This window comes from Dreissena polymorpha, chromosome 5 (assembly GCF_020536995.1).
Source record: "Dreissena polymorpha isolate Duluth1 chromosome 5, UMN_Dpol_1.0, whole genome shotgun sequence".
NCBI classification, from domain to species: domain Eukaryota; kingdom Metazoa; phylum Mollusca; class Bivalvia; order Myida; family Dreissenidae; genus Dreissena; species Dreissena polymorpha.
In genome coordinates this window covers 65,511,000-65,522,024 of record NC_068359.1, presented here as the reverse complement: position 1 = coordinate 65,522,024, position 11,025 = coordinate 65,511,000, and the positions used below count along the sequence as shown (strand labels likewise).

Sequence of the window (11,025 nt, the reverse complement as noted above, 5' to 3'; positions counted from 1 at the left end):
CGCCCCGGTTAGCATGTGCGGATTGCACAGGCTAATCTGGGATGACACTTTACGCGTATGAATTTAACCCACTTTTCACCGAGCACGGCTTAATTGTATAAAAGAACACTTATTCCAGCATATATGTAGCACGCAATTGTTTCTGAGAGATTAAACATGCTTTAAGTATTTACTCATTCACATTTTCAATTAATGAAGAGCGTTCATAAAAACTATGTTACGTAAATAATATTGACTGAGTGCACATAAGCCAACATCAGTAAAACATAATTGCAATACAGATGATGTAATTATTTGAATATATATTATGTTTTTTGTATAAAACACAAACAATATGTTGCTCATTTACATCTCTATTCGCATTTCATGTTTTAAAGAATTATAATCTATATTTAAACGCATCGCATATCATATTTACACGTGTCATGGAATATATTTCAACACCTTATCAACTATATTTAAAAGCGTCATGATATATATTTAAACGCGTAAAATACTATATTGATGAACTAGGGATGAAACAGGTTTACCGTTTAATCTACTTTTACGACACACCAACCCTGGCGCTTACTCAAAACAACATTTAACACTAATTAATCTGTACCTTTGTGGTAACGAATTTAATACTGTGTTAGTGATTGTTCCTTCCTTTTAACCCGTTATAATTTAACTAGCGAACTGTCGAGAGTGGGCTATTAACTTACACACGTTAACTAAATTCGAGTTAAAAGTAAATCAGTTAATACTTTGGTCGGCCTTTTTTGATATTTTAAAATTAACACATTTCGATGACTGATTTCTCGCGAAAAATAATTGCTTTGCAATAACAATTGTATCAAGATCAGCATTCGTTGTTAAAATCTTTACACGCTAAAGTCGCCTTTGTTCTATCAGTGTTTAATAATTATTTTTATTTAATTGCAAACGTTAGAAAATTAAAACGGAATGAACATAAACACTTAATATTGTAAAAGCAATACGACGCAAACAAAAGCGGCGCCACCCAAAATAAAATAATAATAATTAAATTGTATATATGTGCATGTCTAAGAACTTTTCAACCATTTGCTAAACCATGAAAAAATAAATATAACATCAAACACACATTAAAATGTATATTAACATTATTTGTATTATTAATTTTTACCAAGTAACTGAGACGGTCGATTATGTAATCAACGAAAACGATCTTAAAGTAATTTCGTTTTTATGAGAGTGAATGTAAGAGCACATTTTTAGTTAAAAGAATACTAAAACATTTCTATATGTTCAGTTAACCGGTTAATTACCATTTACAATAACAGTCTTACCAGTTAAGTATGTGCTTAACCTGGTGCATTCCTAATGTAAACGCGCCATGTAGTATTTTTAAAATGCGTTATTTACTAGTTAAATAAATATTCTAATTGCTTTATAAGAAGCGCTACGTCTTTGTTATTTTCAATCAGTCAGTTATTCAACATCCCAAATGCCGGTGTTTGGGAAGTGATAGTCTCCAAACATGTGTAGAGTATTATTTTCCAATATGTCGCCATTTGTTAATTTATGAGATTTTCGTTATCGCATATTAGTTTGTACTAATCGCATTTACTCAGCGTAAATAATCCCTAATTCGTATATCAGTTGACCTTTTATGTAATACGATGCGTATTATTCCTTTATAAAGGTATCTAACATCGATTTAATGAACACTTTACTGAAGTGTTGTGAGAGGCTACGTAGCACTTACATCTGTTGAATTTTATATTGTTAATATTAAACTATGAATTGGCTTGGTTTTGTCTTTGTTTTAGCCGTGTGTATTGCACAGACACTTACATTTGATGCAGTGAAAGATATATTGCCAACAGAACGTAACGATTTTGTTGGGCGTGCTGCTTCTTATTCCGGAAAAAACGTTACCGGAGAAATAAACATATCGGAGATATCGGAGCTCTTGCGGAAATCGGGGAATAATGGGAAATTTCCAGATATATATAAACCAATACTTAATTATAAGAAAATGGAAATAAGCATAGCAAGGAAAAAAATTAAAAAGTTTTCTAACAAAAAGGTACATTTTTGTGATTGTGTTTTCATAAATGTATGGTGATGACATAATTATTGCATGCTCTTGATTTATCTGGACTTGTTAACAAATGAGCCCCGCTCTGTGAAAAGGGGGTTAAATGCATATGCGTAAAGTGTCGTCTCAGTTTCGCCTGTGCACATGCTAATCAGAGACGACACTCTCCTCCTAAGCCTGATTTTCTCTAAGAAGAGACTCTCTCTTAACATAAAAATATGATAACAGCGGAATGTGTCGTCCCTGATTAGCCTGTGCGGACTGTACATGCTAATCTTGGACGACACTGTACGCACATAAATTGAACCCCCTTTTCACAGAGCGTCGCTCATATGTTCGTGTTTAACAATCTGTCATCAAATAAGCTAACAAACAAATTCATACGGCCTTTAGAAGTCTTAGCTTATTACATTAATACGTAAACAAGATTAATACACATGATGCATTCAATGGGATACAAATCTGGGCCCTCTGGAAGCATATTCTAGAGCGCTTCCATTGCATCACGCTGACTTAGTAAAGTATAAACACTTTTTTATTACTGCACGCATTTTCCAAATTATGTAAGAAAAGCGTTACACTATTTTATTACTGCTAGCATTTTCCAAATTTTCTAAGAAAAGCGTTACACTATTTTATTACTGCTGGCATTTTCTAACTTATCTAATAAAAGCGTTTCACTATTATATTACTGCGCGCATTTTCCAAATTATGTAAGAAAAGCGTTACACGATTGTGATTTTATTGTGAATTTGAATATATTACAATTATTGTTTAAATTTTACCAAACTATTAACAAGACCATTCCAGTCTGTGTACGTCGCAATAATTTGGATTCAAAATCATGAACTATTATTGCTAGTATTTGTTTTGGTTAAAATCATTATTCCTTATTCCACTGATTAGACTGAGGTCGTTACCCTATACTCTGGTAAAAGTACACCTAGTACGAAATGGCGAACGTGCTTACCATGAACACGAGTATTTATTGTCAGTGTATCTTGTTTGCCTTTACTTGCACTATTTGCAATATTCATAAACGTTCATTTCAGTTTCGAAAAGCACAGTTTAATATCTTCCGTGCGACCATGTCAAAGAAAATGAAGGTCAGTAAAGACATGTTCTCTGTCCCAGGAGTAAAAGAGTATTTCAGAAAGGAATTCTTGGACAAACGAATACGTAAGTCTAGGCATAACCATTTATAGATAAACTGGTATTTAAGCATTTCGGGGTATTTTAAACAGACAACATAAAACGGTTTATACAAATTTAGTGATACACTTCGATGCTTTTCTTACGCAATACTTTCCAAACTTCTATATTCCAGTTAAGATATAATATTTTGATTGAAAATTGTATATTAAATTATTTCACTTAATATGTGAAAGCTCACGATAAAATCATTCATCCGTGACGGTAGGACGCTACATCACGTGTGGCATGATTTGATATGTGTTCACGTAAAATTGTGAAACAAAACATTATGCTAATTGTACTTCAATCTGATTATTTTAGGTGGATAATTTCACCAGGAAAACATAACAATGTTAACATAAAATATCGCTTCTATGAATATTATAATGCGCAGCCGCACACAAGGCATATTGCAGGCTAACTTACCAAATTGCTAATGTCTAAGTCACAAATAAACCGGTCGCCGGCCGATTAGAACGCTCTCCAGGCATCGGAAGGACAGGACACGTCTGAACTGTTCGCCGTCCGATGATTGACATAGTTTCATTACTCAGTCACAAATAGACACCGATCACCGTTAAATCAGCGGACGACGTATTTTTCCGCTCATCGGGCTGGCGCCCGGCCTATGATCGCATGGGAACCGGATCATTTTGTAGCATCGGGCGGCGTACGGATTAATTTTTAATCTCACCCATTGTGTTACCCGACATTTAGTCCGGAAAGAAATCGAGTTGAGAGCGAATAAAGATCGGACGATCAACACACGGTTATCGCGCGGCGTGCGCCAGACATCGGATTCATTGAACGTGTATCATAACGAGCGCCGTCCGGCGTCCGTGGGTCATCGTGCGGAGGCCCTCCGGAAATCAGACGGTCGCCAGCAGAGGCATCACTGGGAAATACCTTTACTTTTGCCGATACACGTTCAATGAATCCGATGTCGGGAGATCGCCGGGCGATAACCGTGAGTTGATCGTCAGATCTTTTTTCGATCTCAACTCGATTCAATCCCGTGTCCGACGTCGGATACAATTTTAAGTGAGATTGAACATTAATCAGGACGCCGCCCGATGCTACAAAATGGGCGCCAGCCTGATGAGCGGAAAATACGTCGTCCGTTGATTGGACGGTGAGCGGTCTCCTTTTGTGACTGAGGTATAAAGTCTCCTATCGTCGCGGATGAATGCTTGTATCGTGAGCGTGCACAAAATATGGTCAAATGACCACATCTACAATTTTAAAATATAAATCTTTTGTCATAATTGAGATATTCACGTTTGAAAAGTATTGCTCCAGAAAAGTCTCAACGTGCGTGTTGCGTAAGAAAAGTCCCAAAGTTTATATGGGTCGTTTGAGTGTACTTTGATATTGTTTGAAAAGATTCGCATGCAACGCATTGTATTCCGTATTTATTGTCGGTAGTTAACAGGAAGTGCATCAAATAAATTCACACTTATTGGAAAGATTGCATTCTGACTTTTGCACACTCATCACGTAAATTTAACAAGTGTTGTTTTACTCATGTGGTAATCTTTCAGATTGCACTGACTAATTTGCATGATAAGTTTATGTAAACAACTAGTATGCACATAGTTATAAACTAAATATTCACTGTATACGATAGTAGTTGCATTTTATTAAGATGGAATGTATTTAAAGATTTCATAAAAACATGTTAAACAAACAAAAACAATAATTGACGTTATTGCTCTTAACATTTCATATCTAATGCTCAAACTTTCTATATTTATATGCATTGTCTGGGTAATTTGTTTGACGATGTGATATAATACATTAATTGTCCTCAGCCACATGTTATTGTAAAAACCACGTTTCATTAAGCATATAGCTTGAAGGCGTCTCCGTTGAGAAACCTTACATTAAAGTATACGTACTTAACACATATTTATAATGCATGATGCGCTTTAACATCTTAATAGTTGCATTATTTATTGACAATTCAATGCAATTACATTCTTAACCGATGTAACGTATTTCAGGTTTCGATCCAAAGTTGAAAGATGATGACGTAAGGACAATCACCCGAAATCTGTCTGACATTTGGTGCGCCTACTGTACGCAGACCAACAACTGCCCGTGCATTAAGATATACTGCTTCATCGTCAATTGCTAGACGGAGCTCATGCAAATGAATACAAGCACGATCTACGTTTACAGGTTTTTTAAGTGCCTGTTTGTCGATGCTTTTTTGTTGTTCACTGTATCAAATCCTATTTGCACTTAAAGTTGTTCTGCCCCTTCAAGCGGTACAATATTAATGTGACGTTTGCGTACGTATATGAAGTATGATAAAAGATGAAACAACAATCACTTTTCTATTTTAGAATTATATTACGTATCAAATGGCTTTAAACGAGATTCCTCTGCAATGCAACATATTTTGTTATGATTCACGCAAACAATGATCGTATCACTTCGTATTATGTTGTAGGCTCCATATGTTGTGCACATGCCGCATTTATGTGGAATTATGGAGTTTTTGTTTCTGGATGAACCTTGTAGTTAGCATCTCATGCATGTCTCTCTAGAATTAGAGATATGGGCTGAAAGCATGGGAAAGCATTTCTAATATGATCACGATATGAACTTTGATATTTTTGCATTATAATAGTAGTAAATTAATTTTATTGAAAGTATCTGTCAAGTTTTGAACGGATCAATAATCACCTTTTATATGTTCAAGATATTTTATTTCAATACTTTAAATCAGTCAATATAAATTTTAACATATAGCATCAATAATAACGTCTTTATGTTAAACATACTTTGTGAAATAAATTATATTCACATTCAGATATTCAGTATTTTTGTAGTTATTTGTCTTTGAATTGGGAACTCTCTTTATCGCAATGGCGACATCTTTTGAACAAAATGATTCAACCACACGTAAACTGGATGACTCGACAATGCCCGCTGTATATTACATGCTTATAAACACGTATACAATAAAACCTTCTTTAAGTAGCAATAGTAAGTACAAACTACAAGAAAAAAGCCCGAATAATAGTATTCGGAGTTTATATAGCAGTGAACGTAAACTATTTTATTTCATTTGATAACCAAATATTTTGAAAATGAGAGCAGAACATCAACACTTTGTTAACGTTTCTAGATAAATTAAAAAACAACAACATAAACTCTATTATTAAAAATATAATGATTATTTAGTATAAAATTGTTTCCTCCTTTTATAGTTCAATGCGAAATTTTTTACGAAATCACACACATTCTTAGCACGGTACACCTATGCTAAAAAGGTATCCTACAGATATACGTTTCATGTATATTACGATCAAAACGTATATGGATGCGTATTGGATTCTTTGTTCAGCAACTGACATCGACGTAGCGAGATATATATATTTTGTCGTGGGTTAACATGTTAATATGAAGAACACTTGTCAAATATTCATTCCTAATAATTAACGTGATGAAACGTGTGACCGAGTGTCTGTCTTTACCGCCATTATTTTGAACGGCGTCTTAGTATACGTCTGGGAAAATTAGCATTTAAAACAATCGTGTTTATATGTTGCGCGTGCGTAGTTTACTGGTCTCCTACGGAAACATGAACCAAAAAATAATCGCAGGTTAAATCCTTCGCTCAACCATAACCCGCAGTTTTTTTATAACTTGTTCGCAGTGTCCTAAATACATAAATTTACTGAAGTCATTTTATGTTAAACACAAGACATACTACAAGTCCGTGTATGTGGTTCCGCCCAGACTACATGTAATTTAAACTTGTTCTTTTTAGCTCTTCTGCATCGAACGTCAAATGCGTTTTAAAAGACAATTGTATACAAAGACGTGTCAGCAACCATTGTACATAGTTGCTGTGAATCTTAACACACATATGCGACGAACTTCGCATACACACGCGTTATAAAATAATGAAATTCACATTTCGTATTAACTAGGATTATTTTTTGATAAAACTTGTCTATTTTGCAAATGAAGAAAATGAAGAAAAGCATCAATTTGCCATAATCCATATTTGTTATAATATTTTTGACCTCAGCATGTAGGCACTAAGCATACTTAGTGCAAATAACAATTCACATGTTATTATTGTTTTACATGAATTGATTCGTATTTAATAATACATAATCCGCCCTTTGCTACATGGAATGGTTTACATTTTGATCGGATTGCGACAGATTTTCTTGCAATACGTACAACTGTATTTAAAAGATAAGGTTGATCAGGCAAACGCCGTATTTTAAAGTTTAATGTTGATCAGTTCCTGAATGAAAACACTATAGAAATGAAGTATATACTGATGTTTATGCTGTTTCTGGCATTTGTTAAATGTGTTTTTCTAATGATAACATATGTTACATTACGTGGAAAAACGTCTAAGATACAACAGAATTTTCCACTGAAAGACAGTCAATTCAAAACGTGGTCAGTCACAAAACAAGAGGTAAAAAATTTCGATTTTTAATACACATCTTAATGTTTAATTTATCTGAACTATCTTACATATAGTTTGTAAACACAGCTTATTTATTTAATTGGATTAAAACAATTAAATATAATACAAATAAATGTACGTTTGGATTAATTTTCTTTATTAAATAAACCATTAAAACTGTAAATTTTATGTTTAATTTGCTAATCAATTATGTTCGAATTGTTTTGACTTACGAGTGAGTTAAAAATTGACAAATCAATCAAGTATGCTTAATTTATAAAGTTGACATTAACAACCATGAATATATATTGTAATAAAATATATTTATTGAAATATATTACGCAAATCGACGTTTACTTTATAAAGTGAAACTGCACGTTATGCACGGTTTGAACAAGAAACAAACAATTTTGGCGATAATTCGGAACAATATATTGGGATAACATTAAAGATGTGAACATACATTACATCGTGAAGCAGTTCTGATTGCAAATAACTACATAAGAAAATAATAATTGGTTTTAACAGCGATTAAAGAAACGGAAACCATCTAGACACCACACATGATAATGTTAGTAAACACCAAGCTAGGTATGTGAACATATTGTTGAAACAGTTGCAACGATTGCAATATTAATGCAATACTATTTCGGTTGCAGTCTTTGCATTTTAATGCGTCCCAGTGGGCAGATTTCAACGAGTTCCGGAAGGCGATGGCCTTGTCACTCAACATTGACGAAGACTTGCTTTTCACTCCACAGATTATGTCTTGGTTCTACAGAGAATACATTGAAGCAGGCAAAAGTAGGTTAAACTCTTCACTACGGTTACCGTGCTTTCTTTAAATGTTGCCTCCACTAATACAATATAGCTTTACCTATAATGAATGCATGTCTCGAAGAATTACATCTGCTCTGCAGTTCAGTTAGTGTTAGAGTTGTACAAATGATCACTTGTCTTTATCATGTACAAACAACGTAAAAAACAAAGTAAACTAATTCAAACACAATATCGAATGAAGCAATATTAGGAAGAGCTTATGTCTAACAGTCCTCAATGTACGCATATGTCTGCAAACACCATTGTTTGCTCAATTCTCGATAGTTTGTTACTAGCTAAGCTTACAATTTTTGGTTAACAATTAAAGTTGTTACACACAATTATTAATAGGACAGAAAACTGCGTACAAAAATAATAGGAATGGCTATGTTTTGGTTTAGTTAAATTTCAATTTACAAGGCGTACAACGTTTTTTTATTGAATCAAGTTATATATGTATAATGTGCATATGCACATCACCAAGGTATATGTTATTTGTATCAACATCTTACACGTTGTAAATTCAATAACTGAATATATGTAACTTTACGAATATTAAGTTTTTCCATGTTGAATAACACATATATAATGGTATTTTGATCATACAATTAACATTTTTTATTTAAGTTAAAAGTTGGCACATGCTGAAAAGATTTGCTAATTCTTGTTTATTTCCAGAGTTTGATGCCCAGAATATGGTGCAAACGGAACGTGCCAGAGCAGAATTAGGAGACATGTTGTGCAATTTATGTCAATCCCGACGAGACTGCACATGTATTAAACAGCATTGTTTTAATACCGATGGGTGTCCGTAATAAATTGTTCAATCGCTGTTCATAACCGTGTTGATTTAATTATTTTGAAATAAGTGCATACTTTGAAAAAAAGAGTCAGCGGAATTCAATACGACACACTTCTATTTTCAATATATATGACAGATTTAGAACGGGTGTGAACAGTTTTAGCCATAATAGAGTGTTAAAGTACATATACACATCTCTTTAAAATAGTAGATTCCATTTTTTAAAGTTCAAGTAAAGAATGGTAAAGAACTGCACTATAACGTAAAACTCAGATACTGGCAAATCGTATTTGATTTTAAAGATCGAACATCCTCTTATTGCACAAATTGTAATATAAGTTACTGGCAAAGCGTATTTGATTTTAAAGAACGAATATCCCCTCAATGCACACATTATGATAAAAGTTACAGGGAAAGCGAATTTGATTGGTTAAACGCAGTATAATTATTCAATACAAACGCGCACATGCTATTTTCAACATGATAAACCTAACACATATTTGTATGTGTGTTTATTTTCCATGGACAAACACTATACATTTTGATTACACCCATCTATTTCAAGATTTCCCTTTAATCAATGCGTTATGGACATGTATTATTAAGTTAAGTTTTGCACAATATTATTTCGATTAAGCTTTTTCCCGGATTAGTAACAGCTTCTTAATCTACATTTTATGTTGCATGTCGCATTGAATGGCCCAAATGATAAGCTACGTACGACAAACCCTTTTTTTTACAGATTTGTCTGCTTAATTGATTTCTTAGGGTAACATACGTTTTGTGATTAGATGCAGCGGAAAGAACAACAGCCGCCGGCGTTATTTATAATGTAATTAAGGTCATCGGCAGAACAAATGAAACTTTTACTTCAAATAATAGATAAAGAGACTTCATTTCGGAATTATTTAACGAGAAACGTTTTTGATTTTAATCTGAATGGATATTTGTTTAAGGTGTATCTTGTCTCGATAAGTTAGAATATTTACACAGTAAGGTAACTGTTAACAGTTAACAGGCAGTTAAATAAAGCTTTTGTTCAAGTAACACCTTTTGCTATTGCTGGCTATGCACGTGCCCTTGACAGGGAAAGAATAATCAAATCTATAAAATGCGAAAATTCAAGTATTCGTAAATATGCATACACATACTCTCACTCCCACACGCACACAAACTCGCGCGAAAGCACGCACGCAAGAACGCATTGCACGCTTCGCACGCGAGGACGGAGGCGACGACGGAGAAGCGAGCGCGACAGAGAAAGAGCCCGGGCCACGTTTTCATTCCACACCCCCGTTTTTCACTAAAGAAAAGGTAATCCACGGTTGGAAACAAAAGGCAGGTATCGAATGTCCATCAGAGAGCCGTTGCTGCCTTCCCCATGGACGCGGACCACCCTTTTCCTTTACCTTTGATGATCCGGAGTTATCTTTCCACATATTTGAATTTTTTCGCGTGTTGATATGTTGTCATCATGTACGAGTCCTGTCGCTCCTGTTGGTTGATATTTTATTACAGGAATCTGAGTTTTTCCGAGAGGCAACACAAGTAATTTAATTATTTAACTCACGCACTTTGGGTCTAATGTTAAATTGATCCTGTAAATGCTAGCTTGTTGTATATTGTTTCACTGATATACATCCCTTTTGTGTTATTTTATGTTGTGCATGGATGTTAGGGCATGTGCGTTTTAAATAAACGGCA

At 34.1% G+C, this 11,025-nt stretch overlaps 1 protein-coding gene across 2 annotated transcripts; it reads left to right on the top strand.

The window, feature by feature from the left end:
- The first annotated feature begins 1,926 nt into the window (after positions 1 to 1,926).
- On the top strand, positions 1,927 to 6,026 carry LOC127881345 (uncharacterized). 2 transcript variants are annotated; one of them, XM_052429109.1, is made up of 3 exons: positions 1,927 to 2,053; positions 3,118 to 3,244; positions 5,263 to 6,026. In XM_052429109.1, the coding sequence occupies exons 1-3, from the start codon at positions 2,003 to 2,005 to the stop codon at positions 5,394 to 5,396; spliced, it is 312 nt and encodes a 103-aa protein (XP_052285069.1). In that variant the 5' UTR covers positions 1,927 to 2,002; the 3' UTR covers positions 5,397 to 6,026. The 2 variants fall into 2 exon arrangements, 1 of the variants encoding a protein (XP_052285069.1); XR_008050016.1 differs by lacking the exon at positions 1,927 to 2,053 and adding an exon at positions 2,530 to 2,586 and having other exon boundaries at positions 5,263 to 6,025.
- The last annotated feature ends 4,999 nt before the right edge of the window (positions 6,027 to 11,025 follow it).